Genomic DNA, 16,935 nt, shown 5'->3' with positions numbered 1-16,935 from the left:
TTGGGTAGTGGTGAACAATGACTGGCCATTGGATAGTGTTAACCAGCGATTGGCAATTGATGATCAGTGACTGGTCTCTGTAGTAGTGATCAGGTGACTGTTTGGCAGTGTCAATGAGTAATGGTGATTAATCATTGATTGCTAATAAAACTTTGGGGATTTTACATTTACAGCATTTTGGCAGACCCCCTTATCCAGAGCAACTTACATATATAGCGCATTTAAACAACTCAAGAGCCCTGCAGTGGCAGCTTGGCAATGCTGGGATTTGAACTCATAACCTTTTGAGCAGCCACCACTGTGCATAATTAGAGGGTATTCAACAGCTTCATTGGAATTCTGTCCCGATCCGCCCTGCATAGTCAAACGCTGACTCGTGTTTATACAAGTCGCGGCGTCTCGATCCGGGACCAGCACGCGCGATCGTTACTGCGCGCGCATTGGCTGGCGGAGAAGGGCGCACGTGGGTCAGGGTAAACAACACGCCAGCGCGCCCCCGTGCGTGTCCGGTCAGCGGAACCTTGGTAAAGCCTCGCGGACTTTACTGCTGCACAGACACGGCGGAACAATGTTGCTCGGAAAGCTGGTACGGTAAGACGAATGAATTCTAGATAGCGCTTATTAGTGTCCAATGCAGCTTCTAATCACAGCGCGAGCTGTTCCCTGCGCGGTTTAGGACAATGGCCGTGGCGCTGTGCGGTTTGCACAAACTGTTCAGTGCGGCAGGGCGCAGTTAAGCACGAAGCTCCTGCACTGATTTAAGAGCTATAATCGCGTACTGTTTTGAGTCACTCATTTTGCTCACTTTTTGGATATAGCCCTGATGATCAGACCTGAGATCTGACTTTTGCACTGTGAGAGTCAGCAGAGATTTCGCAAGTCGCTTCACAAACAAGATTTCCACACTTTTTTTTTTTTTTTTTTTTTTTTTAACTTACTTACTATAACTGATAATAATATAATTTGTATATTATATAGCACCATGTTGGTCTTTAAAATAGGAAAAAAAATCCTATTCTTGCAGCAATATTTTGCATTTTTATAATAAGGGATAACATTCAGAAATATTCCAATATATGCAACAAATCATCCCTGTAGAAAGCAACAGAACTGAACAAAAAAGTTTCAAATAAGGAAAGGGGGAAAAGGGGATTCTTGTGTGCATTCTTTATTTAGGCAAATTAAAAAAAAAATACTATAACTGTTTATAGTATATTTTATATCCATATAACACCATGTTGATCATGATTTAGGAAAAACAAATTATAATAGGCCTATTTAATCTTTTTTTTTTCAGTTGCAATATTAGCATTTTTACAATAAGGGATGACTTTAAAATATTACAGTATATAACAAATCATCTTTGTAGTAAGCCACAAAGATTTACAAAATAGATTAAAAAAATAGATGCTGTTAAAATGATCATTTCTGTTTTATCTATTTTGTCTATTCTATTTTAGCTATTTTCCTACCTGTTCATTTCTAAGAATTCAATTTATTTCAACCAGTTCACATCATCATCTTTTAATTTAAGCTTATTGATTCTTTCGCTGTTAATTACATCCGAGTATATTTAACCTTTATGTGTAGCTTTTCAGCACAGTTAAGAGTTAAAATGAAAACATAAAATATCACAAAAAAATTAAAATCACACAAGATAAAAGTATATGTATCAAGAAACAATCCAGTGAAATAGAAAAATTAAGTTATAAATATAGATAATATAAAACTGCAGTTCAATAAAGCAGTTTCCATAGTAATAGGATTTTGTTTTTGTCGCCCATCAGCTGTGCAAGTGTGGATAAGTGCAAGCACATACTGTATAATGCCATTTAAGTGTAAGTAGGTGAGAAAATATGGCTACAATTAGCTACCATGATGTCACATCTGATCGTGCTTGTATTAATATTAAACCATATAAAAATATTATAACATAAACTAACTATAACAAATATTTTTTATGATACATATTCAGTGCCAGCAGTGCAGGACAGTGCCTTTCCCTGCCATCAGAGGCGACAGTCACTAGAATTTTAATCAGTTGCTCATTTCCTGTTTCCTTCCTGTTTCTGGAAGATATAAGCGCATGGTTCACAAACACTTTGCGAAGTCTTGCCAATATATCCTGTTGCTCAAGTTTGTGTTAATTGTGTTAACCCTGATTACCTATCCTGTGTCTGAACATTTGCTGAGCATGCATTGAAAAAATTAAATATGTGGTCCGAATTATGTAGAATGAGAGTGATCAGTTCACGTTATAATAACATTATGAAATCTTGCGGAGATGTTAGCACTGTGCTGTAGTATTGTACTATTAAATTAACTGTAGTATTAAATTAATGCAATTAAAACACCTGTGTTAGAATAGTGCAGCGATAATGTGTCTGTTGCAGAGCGCTGGTGACCTGTGTTCAATCCTCAGTGTGGGCAAGAGCTCGAAGTTTGATTTTGTTCACTATAATGAAAATCCATGATTAGGTTGGATGTATGAAAAAAAATAGTGTTAATGTAACTCAATTCAATCACGTGGAACCAATGTACACATTTGAATTAAGTAAATTCAGGTCGATTTGTTTCAGTTTGTGGTTATTTGACTGCACTTTTGGATTAGAGTTGTTTGTTTGAACATTGAAGCCTGACTGTGTTTGACCTTTTGCCTGTTTCTCCATGACGTTTTTGGATTGGGTTCCATAGAAGTCTGCATATGGATCGTCAGGACATGAGACAGAGAATCAATTTCTTGCCATAGCAGCAGCATTTTTCTTTCCATTTTTCTTTTGTCTGTATCCCAAATTCATTGTCTGATCTGCATGGGAGCATAAATCAGCTAGGCTTACTTATTGCACTTAAAACTGTTAATTTTGTACAAGTGAACTTTAGAGGCCTCAGATCAGACCTACACATTTATTCAGATTTTTAAACAATAAATCTGACCCAAAGTCCGTCCAGTTGACAGAAATCTTGGCAGCACTCCTGGATAGTTCTATTCAGTCATACAAGACCAGGCTCTTATTTACTTGAATGGAGAGAGACACATATAACAGAAATAGATGGACAAGATGACCTTTAAACACACATTTGAATCGGCTAGTAAAATCTGGCAGCAGTTCTGTAAATAATGTGTGATCTTTGGCTTACATAACACAAAAACCCAAATTTTTTATGTTGCGTCAGCTGCTGTGCATGCACGTTTCTCCATAACTAATGGAGCAAAGCGTCCTATAACTGTGCCTGCATTTCTATAAGAATCTGTTTTCTGGTAATCTCATAATCAGAAAGTTTATTTTTACTAAGATGCAGTATTTATGTAATACAGCCACCATGTTAAGCGTTACACGCTGCCTCATTCATACAGTACTTTAAACAGTGGTCTTTTTCTACACATACCGTCTGGCTGTGTAAAGATTTTATACACAGTACGATATGTCCAGCCAGGCTTGGGGATTAACAGAATACATGTAACAGCATTACGTAATCAGGATACAAAAACTGTAATCCGTTAGTTATGTCAAAAACAAAGTAAGCAGATCACAGGTACATGCTGTAAAAAAATGGGAATACTATCAGAATTTTTTTTCATTTAAAACCAAAGAAATAAATCTTTTGACATAACGCAATATAGACAGCTGCTTGATTATAGTTCTGATTCTGTCTTGCCAGGGATGACTCACGTGAGCCACCTCCTGGTGCATGCACAAATAACTTCTGTCTCTAATCATTCTGCTCTAGAGGCACATTGAAACTGTTTATCACGATAATGCCTGTCATGGAAATTTCGGAATTATTTTGTCTATAAAGGAGAAAATGGAAACAGGAAGTCACAGTACAGTGCAAAGCTGTGAAGACGCTGTCTTTATTGAAGGACTCGGCATCTAACTTAAAGAAGCATTTAAGCACGGAAAATATGTTAGCTACTTTAGATAAAATTATTTAGTGTTAGTTAGTGCTTTGAAATTCCCTGGTTTGCATGATCACATTTGTGAGTAGGGTTGCCAGCTGTGCTGAATTAGCTGGGAACGTCCTGTATTTTGGTCATGTCCGATCATGTCCGTGATCAACATGATCAAAATAGTAGACTTTTTTTAATGGTGTGTGTGTGTCTGTGTCGGTGTGTGTGTGTGTGGGATGCTAATGACATTTTTTTCCTTGTACTTGTTAACATTTGTTAATGAAATTTGAATGTCTAAGAACAAAGTGTACAAAGAACGTACAAAGAAGTAGATTTTTTGCTGAATCAAACTTTTAAACAAATAAAAACGTGTTTAGTAAGGACATACTGCATACTGTATAACAAAGTTTCTAAGATCATGTTGCAAAATTATGAAAATTACTAATATTTTCAGTCTTCAAATGTTTTGATTGGTCACTGTCCTTGCAGATATGTGCTTCACTGTCACTTCTCATTTCCATCTTAACTTCAGTTGAAATTCTAAAGTTGTTCTCTGAAATGCTTTTGTGATGGTGCTGATGTTGTTCATATTACATTTCTCTTGAATATATTTACATACATGGCCTTGAAGTAATCCAAAAGTAATAAGATTGAATTAATTTAACATAGATTACGTTACTGATTACTTTTTGTATGAAGTAATTTGTAACTGTAATGGAATATATTTTTAATGTAACCCTCCCAACCCTGTGTACAGCATATACAAATACAGCTGATATTGCTTCACTTCCTGTTTTCAGTAGCCCTCTCAAGATGCAGATGAACTTAAACATCAGGTCATGTTGCTAATCATATAGTCAGGTCCAGAAGTATTTGGACAGTGATGCAATTTTCTGCTGCAATGGCAGCCATACATGCTTATGCCATAACACTTCCTCCACATGTTTGACTGATGATGTGGTATGCTTTGGAACATGAGCTTTTCCTTCCTTCTCCATACTCTTCTCTTCCTATCATTCTGGAACAAGTTAATCTTGGATCAGAACTGCTCAGGCTTTTTCTAGCAAAGTCTAACCTGGCCTTTCTGTTCTTGAGTGTTACCAGTGGTCTGCATCTTAAGGTAAACCATCTGTATTAACATTCATGAAGTTGTCTCTTGGCTATAGACTTTGACAATGATATGCCTACCTTCTTCAGAGAGTTCTTTACTCGGCTAGATGTTGTGAAGGGGTTTTTCTTCTCTAAGGAAAGAATTCTGCGATCATCCACTTCAGTTGTCTTTCTTGGTCTTCCAGGCCTTAAGTGAGTGAGGGTGACAGTTACATTTTATTTGATTTAATGAGTAGTAAGAAATGTTTGTTTAAAAGCAACAGTATAGCAACGTAACACTCTATAAGATGTAACCATTTGATATAAGGGGTCAGGGACTAGATTTTAACAATGCAATTGCTATTTCCAAGCCATTGAGTTTAAAGAGACTCCTGACTGGCACAGCTATAGGTTTTTGCCTTATTTTCGTTAAGTTTAAATCCTAATGATGCTGCAGACTGGAGTCTGAGAGAGGATAACTCGGATTTCCTTGTGGGAATGAAGGATGGCCTTCCACTGTCCAGTGTTGACAGGATGTACATGTATACGGCATACTTAGCTACTCTACAACTTCTCTGATGTTGCATTAGCAGTTTCTGGCTTCAAGTGGTTTGGGGGATGCATGTGTTGTCTTTCACGCTTTCAGTAAGTAAATATGGTGGGGGGAAACTCTTTGTGACCGCTTTTTGTTGTGGTGTTCTCACTGAAATTCTGTCATTGGGTTTCAAGAGTAGAGCCTTACATTGTGAGGTGAAATGATTTCTTGAAGCTCCATTACAAAATCTCTTATTGCTAATGATGTATAAATAAGACAAGAGTAAAGATGACTTAAATTCCAGCATTAGTATAGGCATTTAAACTGCAGCTTACACTGTGCATGTGTGTTTGTACGTACCTTAATGTCTGCTTCTCTCTCCAGGTTGTTTGTGTATTCCTGCTAGTGCTTGGCCCCCATGTGTGTGTGGGATACGTATTTCAGGCCGCACAGCCAACAGAAGAAAAGGAAGAGATTCCTTTAAACCCTAAAAGTGAGACTTGCAGAACACATGTTCTGTAAGAACAAATGAGCTGTACACATTTATTTGTGAGAGCAATGAAAATCCTTAACCCTTTCCTCACATCTGTGTGTGTGTATGTGTGTGTGCGCGCGCATGTCTGTCAGTATCTAAATGGGAAAGCACAGCTGGGTCTTGTAAGGGGCGGTGCTTTGAGCTGGTAGAGGTGGAGCCTCCTGGGTGCAGGTGTGATAATCTGTGTAAGACGTACTATAGCTGCTGCGCCGACTTTGATAAGCAGTGCCTCAAAACTGGTGAGTAGAAACATAAATATTCTTATGAATTTAAAGACATGCACATATACATTTGCCCCCCCCCCCCCCCAAAACAACAACAACAAGGCGCAGAATCATTAGGTAGCGTGCATTATGTAAAATGTGTGTGTGTGTGCGTGTTTAGCTGGAGGTTTTGAGTGTACTGCAGAGCGGTGTGGAGAGAGCCGAAATGAGGACTATGCATGTCAGTGTTCAGAGGACTGTTTGGAGAAAGGAGACTGCTGCACCAACTACAAAGCTCTCTGCAAAGGTCAGACAAAAGATATACACACAAACACACACATCTTGGAAAGAGGCTATTTCAGTCTTCTTTCTTGGCTGATTTATTCAAGACTTTAACACATTCCTTATTTGGTTGAAATATATTAGAATTAGATGTGAGCTAGGTTAAGACGCTTAGACTGAGAGAACACACACACACACTGTCACAAGCTATACATCTAAATACTTTCTAGAACGTGTGTGTGTGTGTGTGTGGTTTGTAGGTGAGAGTCAATGGGTGGATGGAGACTGTGAGGAGATTAAAGCCCCAGAATGTCCTGCAGGGTGAGTGACAGAATTTTTCCAACACTTGTCCTTAATTTATTAATGGTTTATGGTTGTAAAAACATGCTTGAAAAACTGGATAACACCCACAAACAGGAACAGGATTGCGCCTTTTACACGAACATGTCTGTTTCGTGCAGTTTTGTTTAATGAGAATTAAATTTGAGGTGTTTCTATCTAAAGGTACAAAATACACAATGGCATCAATGTACATAAATAGATTATTTTTACACCCACAGTAAGATTTACTGCAGACTGATGTGTAAATGAATACCACCAAAGGCCAAGTATGAAATCTGTGGAAGTCTGTTGGTTTCATATTAGATATTGCAGGTGCTCATCCAGTGCCAACAGCATTTAAACAGTGAATTTCATTCACATATACCTTATGAACAGAGCATATGTTTGTGTGTCTTTAGTTTAGGTTCATTTATAGGTTGAACAGTGAAATCAGCAATGACATTTGAGTTTGAATGTCAGTTTTTTCAGATCTGAACATATTACAGCTATAGAAACCAACCTGCACATGTAAAAACCTATATTCAAATAAATCACGTCCTCTTTGTACTCATTAATGAGGATCCTAGTAAATCAGGGCTTAAGCGTTAGATATAATTAGGAAATTATCTTAAATCATTTATAATAATAGTAATTAAATAGGGAAACAGATACTAATGAGTGTCTTTAAATGAGTGTTTTATTAAAGGAAGGTACAGTTGGAGAGTAAAAACATTAAGGCTACAGATAAAACACTCACAGACAGTACTAGAGATAGTGAATATTTAAAATGAGATCATTTAAACAAAATTGCTGAAATATAAGGTGTTCTAAAATTTTGGAGTGGCAGTGTAAATATCAGTATATTAGAAATCCTGTGCTGTATGGTGGAGCTCAAATATAACTCACACATTTATATAATTATATAATTTATATCACAATACCACCACACTATACAATCAGTTCCCTGAGTCATAACTGTCATATTTTCTCTGTGCAGATTTGTGCGTCCTCCTCTCTTTATCATCTCTCTAGACGGATTCCGCGCCTCCTACATTAAGAAAGGAAAATCTGTCATTCCCAACATCCATAAACTGAGTATGAATCCTCTTCAGAGTTAAACATATATGTCAGGAATGAAGATTTTAAAAGAACATAACTATTAGATGTTTTTCTTTAAGACACTCAAAGGTGGTTTTACCTGAAAGCAGGGGTGGATAGGCTCAGGCATTTTAAGAGCAGCATAAAAATATCAGATATTGGAGGGAGACAATTTGGCCATATCTGATTACTGGGGGGTCGTGTCCCCCTCACTGTCTATGGTGGTTACGGCCATGTATCTGTTGTTTTTAGGTTAATGAGGTTACAGTTGAAATTGATGTAGGGAGGGGCGACGTTAACCCATGGTGCACACAGCGCGCTTGTCAGTTGCCTGTTATTTTAAAATCTCTGTCCAGTAACACTAGTAATTGCTAATGTAGAAATAATAATTATTGAATACATGCATGGGATTTGATAAGACAGTTTAAAAAAATATAAGTGAAAACCATTGAACAAAGGCCCCTTGATCACTGTGGCCCCCAGGGAACAGCCTGTGCGTTAATCCACCCCTGTCTGAAACAGCCACAATCCAATACCCTTGGGTTAATTGCCTTTTACTTTTGTAACTACTTTCTCTTGAAATTTTCTGCTGAAAAGAGTTACAGTGTGTGAAAATACAAAACTTAATTCATGTGCATGCACTTGACCGTTCCCTCTCCACTGGAGAGTTACATTAATATTTACGCAGGGAAAGTTCCTCGTATTCAGAGTCGGGTTATACATGCTGCTTAAGGTGATTTTCTGGGTGCTTCATTCAGATTATTCTAATCAACTGCATGTAGTTTACACTTATGAGGATGTCAGATTTTTTTGAGTAGATGGGATTTTCCAATACCATCTTTAAACACAAGCACTTACTTTTAAACACAGAATAAATCAGGGGCTAGAAAATGCAGACTGAAGAAGAACAAGTTAAAGTATAAGATGACCAAGCACTCACAAATTACAGCTCACTTTAATTTAATCCATAATTATTGAAGTCTGCAAGATAAGCAGTGTCTTCAATTAATATGCTGTGGACTTTAATTTATTAATAGTATCATATTTAATATGGGCCTCAAATGGCATTTCATAGTTTTCTAATGTATTAAACATGTCAAAAACATACATTTCAGTGTGACATATTGTGGTTACATCAAACTATCAGACAGTGGCGCTGGAGTTAATTCTGCTCCTTGCTCAAGCTGATATCAGATAAATCTGCTTCAGAATTGCATGTTACTCAGACCCGCCTCTGTTTCTGAACAACTCCTGCATATCTCACACAACTATCTAAATTAGGTCTCTGCTTAATTCCCTAGTTACATCTGAGGTCTGAATACTGCCATGGTAATTTCAGTATTAACTCCTCACTATGCTTACGTAGCCTAACTCTGAATATGGCTCACTACGATCATACATCCCAAAATCACATACATTAAGGAATCTTTCAAGTAATACAATCATGAGTTCAGTGGCATCATTAATGTTGGCTTGTTTACCAGCATGATAGTGAAGGATTTTAACCTTATTTTTTTTCATTATGTACACTTTCTTGTCACATTTTTAAATTATTTGAATGTTTCATGTTTAATATATTTGGTTTATTTTATGGTTTCTGCTTTTTGATAGGAACATGTGGGACACGCTCTCCTCATATGAGACCAATGTACCCTTCGAAAACATTTCCCAACCTCTACACACTCGCCACGGTAAACACTAATGTTACTTTTTCCCTTAAAGATTCTCATAATAAATTCTATAAAAGGTGTATTGAGGTTTCTGTGTGTCTGTGCAGGGGCTGTACCCAGAGTCTCACGGAATTGTGTGTAACTCCATGTATGATCCAGTGTTTGATGCAAACTTCAATCTGCGTGGGAGAGAGAAGCTCAATCATCGCTGGTGGGGTGGGCAACCTGTGAGTTCAGTCTCCTCCCCTTTTGCAATAAATAGATAATCATCAGAATTTACATGTGCCGACTGCCATACAGCATAAGAATTACTAAATGTTATGATTGGATTAATATAGTACGGCATAGATGCAATTGCATTCTAATACGGATCACAATTCTGTCTAATTCTTTTCTGGATCCTTCTCCCACAGATCTGGATAACGGCAGAGAAGCAGGGGGTGAAGGCAGCCACGTTCTTCTGGCCTTGGTGAGCAATTCAACATGCAACATATACAGTATAACTATACTGTGATTTATAAACTCTGAGAAATAATGGTTCCCTTAAGAGTTCTTTGGATGGTTAACGGTTCTGCCTTTCCAAAGCGGTTTTACATGGAACCTTAAAAAAATTCATGCAGATACTGGTAAAGAGCTTCAGTTAATATTCACATCAAACATCAGAATGAAAAAAGTGTGATCTCTGTGACTTTGATCGTGGCATGGATGTTGATACCAGAAGGGATGGTTTGAGTATTTCATAAACTGCTGATTTCCTGGGAATTTCACACACAACAGTCTTACACAGTAGAGTTTACGCAGAATGGTATGACAAACAAAAAGCATTTAGTGAGTGACAGTTCTGTGGGTGGAAATGCCTTGTTGATGAAAGAGGTCAGAGGAAAATGGCCTGATTGGTTCAAGCTGCCTGGAAGGATGTGGTAATTCAAATTACCGCTCTTTACAACCGTAGTGAGCAGAAAAGCATGTCAGTATGCACAAAACATTGAACCTTGAGGTGGATGAGCCACTAATTTATTTTATTTATTTTATTAATTTATTTATTTGTGTGTAATACATCAGTGATACTGGCATTGTATAATCATAATGCAGTACTTTTATAATCATAATGCAGTAGCTAACTAAGCCTTCACTGAGGGTCAAAGGTTAGAGCAAACATGGTTGTACAAGTGCTGATCTTGCTGCAAAGTACACGTATTTTTTTTTTTTTCTCTGTACACTGATCTTTGATCTTTAGTCATGTCAGATTTTGAGACTGATTTGATGAATGTCATCGAATCAATCTTTGGGGCTTTTATTTTGAAAGGATGGACAGTGTGTTAAAAAAAGTGTGTTTGCTTTGGTGTGCTCTTTCTCTTTTGAGTCAGAGCACAGATATCGGCTTCTGACAGCAAGTGTAGAGAGAAGTGTGAGCCACACACATGAGCCCACAAGCACATGACATTTCTGTCTCCTCCAGGCATCTACTCAGACAAAGATCTCTCTCTCTTACTCTAAAACACACACACACACACACACACACATTCAGCCTATTCATCCTTGTCTGTTGAACTGTTCTACCCTTTTGTCCAGTTTACATAAGCTAACAAAAGGCCATGTTTATTTTCAGAGGCTGGGGTTCCTCTCTCTCTACATCATCTCTGCCTCTCTCTCTGTCACACACACACACTTTCTGAAGGAATGATTCTGAATGTACATGTCATCAGGTTTGTTGCAACAATGCCGATGTTAGATCAGGTTCAATTCGATACAGTTTGATTCAATTCAATTTTAATGTTTATAGCACTTTTAAAAATAGACATTGTCATGAAGCAGGTTGATGTAGAAATCTTGAAGCATATTTAGATCCCTAATGAGCAAACCATGAGGCATCAGTGGAGGAAAAAAATACCTCCTTGAGATGAGTTGAGGAAGAAACCTTGAGCGGAACTAGACTCAAAATGGAACCTGTCCTCTTTTGGGTATATATATATATATATATATATATATATACTCACTTTTTTAGCTCATATTTCACATGACCAGAACAGAACACAAAGGCTAAACCTGAACAAATAAGTGGTCACCATGAAGTGCACTAGACAGTAGGGAAAGTGCTGTAATGCCATTACGGAGTGTTGAGTGCTCAGATGTGTGTGATGTCAACGTCTGCTGGTCGACACAGAGAAGCCTTTGTTTTATTTTCAAGGTCGAATAAATCCTCTCTTTCTTTTTACCCGGTGTGTGTGTGTGTGTGTGTGTGTGTGTGTGCGTATGTGTGTATAGGGTGATTCCACTGGAGAGAAGGATTCTGACCATGCTAAGTTGGCTCCACCTGCCTGATGATGAAAGGTCAGCCATCTTCTTTCATACATGCTTGACCACATTAGAAGAGGACAGTCTTAAAAGAGCGAATTTTTTAAAGCACCGTTTACCGTGTCTGTTCTTATGAAGTATAAATGGACATTCACATTAATACTCAAGATGCCTTGCCAGATGTAAGCACTAAAGATTTAACCAAATACATTATTGGATTAAACAGACAATGCATGCTAAGTGAATACGAATAGAGATACAAACATTTTTTAGAATGCTTGGGTGGGAAGCTTCAGGCCAGGTGTGTGCACTGGGACTGGAATCGTGAAGGACAAAACAGAAAAAGAAGGTCAAACATGAGGTTTTTACTGTAATTTGCAGGTTTAGGACAGCTCACCATAGCTTGAGGGGAGAATTGCCAGGTTTTCAAAATTCCCACCCAAATACAACTCAAAAACCGCGCAAAAAGACACGAAACTAGCCCAAAATGTTCACACAATGAGATAGGTAAACAGAATTGTCATATCAGTGTGTATGAGTTCCATGCATGACATTAGTTTTTCACATAGATGATAAAATCAGTGTGTTGTTCTCAGGCCGTATGTGTATGCAGTCCACTCAGAGCAGCCCGATACGTTCGGCCACAGACTGGGGCCACTCAGCAATGAGGTAAGATCCCCACACTTATTTCACTAACTGCACAAATCATGTGATATGAAGCATAAAACTAAACTGATACATGAAATATTACAGGTAAAATCATGTTATGTATTTTACATTCATGAGACATTTAACCAGATAAGCAGATAATATAACAGTAATATGGCTATTTTAACACTTTATACAAAAAATGTATGCTTGATTTACAAACATATGCCTGTGTGTGTGTGTGTGTGTGTGTGTGTGTGTGTGTACTGGATAGCTGGATAACCCACTAAGAGAAATTGATAACATCATCGGTCAGTTGATGAACGGTCTGAAACAGATGAACCTGCACCGCTGTGTAAATGTCATCATAGTGGGCGATCATGGTACTACACACACTTATACACTGGTTCAGCTTCATCCGTAACACACACCAGTACACTGCACTCATTTATACACACTTATACACCAGTTTAGCTTCATACATAACACACACCAGTACACTGCACACACATATACACACTTATACACTGGTCCAGCTTCATAAGTAACACACACCAATACAATGCACGCACTTATACACAATTATACACCGGTTATACGGTTCAGCTCAATATTCATCAAGTCCTTTTAAATGTGGCCTTACAGAGGGCATGTTGGTGTGTGCGTGTGTGTGTGTGTGTGTGTGTGTGTGTGTGTGTGTGTGTTTGTTTGTTTGTGTGTTTAGGAATGGAGGAGGCCCACTGTGACCGTACAGAATATCTCAGCTCATATGGACTCAGTGTTAATGAGCTCACACTCATCGCGGGATCCTCTGGGAGATTGCGTCCCAAAAACCAGAGCATGCCATGTGAGGGACACTGCACACACACACACACACACACACACCAATACACACACAGTTATCCTACTTACCTAGCCATTTATTTTCTTTTTCAGATGACCCAAAAGAACTTGTAGCCAATTTAACAGTAAGTACATAAAGTTATAGATCTCATTCAATGCTGTCATGTTTTTGATTGCCCCATTGCTCTCACTGTGTGTGTGTGTGTGTGTGTGTGTGTGTGTGTGTGTTCTGTCTTGCAGTGTAAGATGCCCAATCAGCACTTTAAGGCCTATCTAAAGCAGCACCTGCCCAAAAGGCTGCACTACGCCAACAACCGCAGGATAGAGGATGTCCACCTGCTCATGGAGAGAAAGTGGCTCGTAGCCATGTATGTACTGAGGATTTGTGTGTGTGTGTATGTATGTATGTATGTTAAGGTTTGTGAGAATCACATTATGAACAACAATATAAGTATGTAAGACAGTGTGAAGATGTGGTTGATGTTAAAAGTGGTGTGTGTTGCAGGAACCGGTTACCTGGCAGCTGTGGCTACTTTGGTGATCATGGCTTTGATAACAAAATTAACAGCATGCAGGTGAGTGCGTTCAATTTGACACAGATGTGATGCACTAATAATAAACCATTTCTCAAGCTGATTTTTCTCCCTTTTCCTCTTCACAGACCATCTTTTTGGGATACGGACCGAGCTTCAAGTTCAGGACGGAAGTTCCTCCGTTTGAGAATATTGAGCTTTACAACGTAATGTGTGGTGAGATTTAATATCCGACTGTCTATTACTTTTTCTAAACCACTTACCCAGTGTTCATACTAGCAAGTGGCTAGTATAGTAGTATTGGTTATTTGATTTACATGTTACGTTTGGGGTTCATAATAATGGATTAGCAAAGCAAGTGAACTGTTTTAGCAACATACACTCACCAGAAACACCAACAAACTCTGCTAATTCCTTCCAAGCTTTATTTTTCTTCATAATGTCACTGTAGACGTTTAATGAGAGGTTGGATATGACAAGATAAGACGAAACCACAGTTATACTTTTTTCTAAACAGGAAATATGAACTAACTGCAGGTAGGTGCTAAAGTGATAAGTGGGGAACTGGACAAATTTTGGACCACAAGAGCTGTAGGATTGGTCAGATGGGTCATTCACTGCAATCATTTTTGATTTGTCACTTTTCAGCATCATACCTAATTTGCATAGAATGGTGGCCTACTTGCTAGTGTGAATGTTAAAATAACATTAAAATACTGTGTGTGTGTGTGTGTGTGTGTGTGTGTAGACCTCCTGGGCTTGACTCCTGCACCTAATAATGGCACACACGGCAGTCTGAACTCCATGCTTAAAGACCCTCCTTACACGCCCATACAGCCGGAGGAAGTGACATCACCAAAACCTCTAGAGCCTGCTGCAACGTCACTGGCCTTCTACAACCTGGGCTGCAGCTGTGATGATGAGGTCACACACAAACACACACATATTCAGAGCTCATTTATTCATTTATTAAAGTGGTGGACCTTTATCCATGTTCCGATTATTCTTGTCTGAGACAACAATATTATGATCATAAAGTGCACAGGAAAGCATAGTTTCAGACATTACTCTTACAAAATGTTCACGTTTTGTGTGGAGATTGAGCAATAATAAACACACACTCAGTGTCAAGGTCTAGGCGGGTTTATAGAGGCATGCCTCAGGGTTCAGTCATGAGCTGCCTTTAATATGACAGACTAATAAAAAGGTGGTGTGTGTGTGTGTGTGGCTCGGCTCAGTATCTTCTTGTAAATAAATGTAACTGTCTACAGTCCGTCAAGAAGGTATCTGACTTTAGTGCTATGAAAGTACTGCTGTGCCTCAGAGCATTTCGGATGGCATCATACAATAACTAAAAATCCTCTTGGCCACTGTTTTTGATTTTTACATGAAGTCTAGCATGTGTTCCTCTGAGCCACAGGAAGCCAACACCTGGTTTTGAACTGTAGCTCATGCTGTGTAAGAGCTCACAGGTGCTCGCAATTGGTTAGTGTCTCTCTGATTGACAGGAATTGTACCACTTCGCCACTTTTTCATATGTTCATTTTCTTAAACTTCAGTTTAAACTGGTATAAACTGTTTTAGACATTCCCAATTTCTGCCAATATAGATGTTGCAGTAGTAGTAGCATATTATTATTCTTTTTCTTATGCACTGACATTGTTCTGCTGTTCAGCTTCCCTATCATATTCATTTACTCGTGGCTGTGGATGTCTGTGGAATTGTGGAATTCAAACACCCAGCGATAGGGCTAATGCTTACACCATTCCAATGGAGCACTGGAAAAGCTTTGTACACTGCTGTTCAAATACACACTGTTAACACTTGAACTTTTTTCTCTGTTTATCTCTCACAGAATATGATTGAGGAGAGCACTGATGGATTTTTTGCAGAAGGCGCTGCTTTGTTAAACAGTTAAGCCCTCTGTCATATTGAATAAGACACAGTCCTAAATCATTACTGACGTGTGAGAAATTCTTTGACAGCAAACATGTAATCTTGTGTTGAACTGGATATAATGTATGTTTCGTATCTGTGTAGTAAAGCCAATCATTGTCTTTTTAAAATCATACGTAAGACTCATTCCTGAGTGTGTGTTGTAGATGTGTCCCACCTGCCATTTGGACGTCCCGCCGTTTTGTTCCAAACTTCGTACTCTTTACTGCAGCACTCAGACTACATCAGTGCATACAGTTACGAGCTGCACATGCCACTGTGGACTGCATTCACTATCACTCCACAGGTATAAATCACACCTCCATACTCACTTGCACATTGTGTATACCAGGTGACATGTGACATGTGAGGAGTCTAAAATGTTACATTACTTAAAACACATTTTCTCACACATTTTTTCTTATTTTCTTCATTTTGTGATGTGGCAATACAGAGGCAAAAATTCAAAGAAAAGTAATAAATTTCACAATGGCAGTATAATACACAGAAAAGACAAGAAAATATGTCTCAAATATATACGGCTGATAAAGCAATCAAGAGAGTGTGTGAGGCTGTAGCTAAATATGGTCCATTATTATCCATGATATCTGTTAAAATTTTGCAGTCATATATTGAACTACAGCTGTAATGTATCTGTATGTCAGTGCTGACCTCATAATACTTTTCTCTATATACACGATATTGTGTGTGAGTGCGTATGTCTTGTTTATCTCTGCAGACAGAGAGCACTGCCCCACCTCTTCCAGGCTCGGAGTGTGTAAGAGCGGACATCCGAATTCCTCCCGAACACACACAGACCTGCGACTCCAGCAACCAGGATCACAAAATCATCCGTGGAGTCCTGTATCCACCTGGTTAGTCTCTCTCTCTCTCTCTCTCTCTCTCTCTCTCTCTCTCTCACACACACACACACACACATACACACATACATACACACACACTTAAAGCTTAAAGGTTATTAACCCTCTAAGCTCAGAGGAAAGAGACTAGACATCTGAAAAAAGGAAACAATGTGGTCAATATATTCAATGACTAATC

General features: G+C 38.4%; 1 protein-coding gene across 2 annotated transcripts in view; it reads left to right on the top strand.

Moving 5' to 3' along the window:
- The first annotated feature begins 430 nt into the window (after window positions 1-430).
- Window positions 431-16,935, top strand: part of LOC113547125 (ectonucleotide pyrophosphatase/phosphodiesterase family member 2) — a 29,205-nt gene continuing 12,700 nt past the window's right edge. For both annotated transcript variants that reach the window (XM_026947350.3, XM_053236909.1), the window contains exons 1-21: window positions 431-586; window positions 5,898-6,006; window positions 6,141-6,287; window positions 6,433-6,558; window positions 6,794-6,854; window positions 7,852-7,949; window positions 9,564-9,643; window positions 9,730-9,849; window positions 10,036-10,091; window positions 11,888-11,953; window positions 12,514-12,586; window positions 12,840-12,948; window positions 13,290-13,412; window positions 13,502-13,533; window positions 13,649-13,776; window positions 13,914-13,983; window positions 14,070-14,157; window positions 14,690-14,865; window positions 15,797-15,854; window positions 16,044-16,183; window positions 16,616-16,751. In XM_026947350.3, coding sequence (XP_026803151.3) covers window positions 569-586; window positions 5,898-6,006; window positions 6,141-6,287; window positions 6,433-6,558; window positions 6,794-6,854; window positions 7,852-7,949; window positions 9,564-9,643; window positions 9,730-9,849; window positions 10,036-10,091; window positions 11,888-11,953; window positions 12,514-12,586; window positions 12,840-12,948; window positions 13,290-13,412; window positions 13,502-13,533; window positions 13,649-13,776; window positions 13,914-13,983; window positions 14,070-14,157; window positions 14,690-14,865; window positions 15,797-15,854; window positions 16,044-16,183; window positions 16,616-16,751 — 2,014 coding nt within the window. In that variant the 5' untranslated portion in view covers window positions 431-568. The remainder of the gene's footprint in view (window positions 587-5,897; window positions 6,007-6,140; window positions 6,288-6,432; window positions 6,559-6,793; window positions 6,855-7,851; window positions 7,950-9,563; window positions 9,644-9,729; window positions 9,850-10,035; window positions 10,092-11,887; window positions 11,954-12,513; window positions 12,587-12,839; window positions 12,949-13,289; window positions 13,413-13,501; window positions 13,534-13,648; window positions 13,777-13,913; window positions 13,984-14,069; window positions 14,158-14,689; window positions 14,866-15,796; window positions 15,855-16,043; window positions 16,184-16,615; window positions 16,752-16,935) is intronic.

Source organism: Pangasianodon hypophthalmus, chromosome 9 (genome assembly GCF_027358585.1).
Source record: "Pangasianodon hypophthalmus isolate fPanHyp1 chromosome 9, fPanHyp1.pri, whole genome shotgun sequence".
NCBI lineage: Eukaryota > Metazoa > Chordata > Actinopteri > Siluriformes > Pangasiidae > Pangasianodon > Pangasianodon hypophthalmus.
This window is presented reverse-complemented; position numbering and strand designations above follow the sequence as displayed.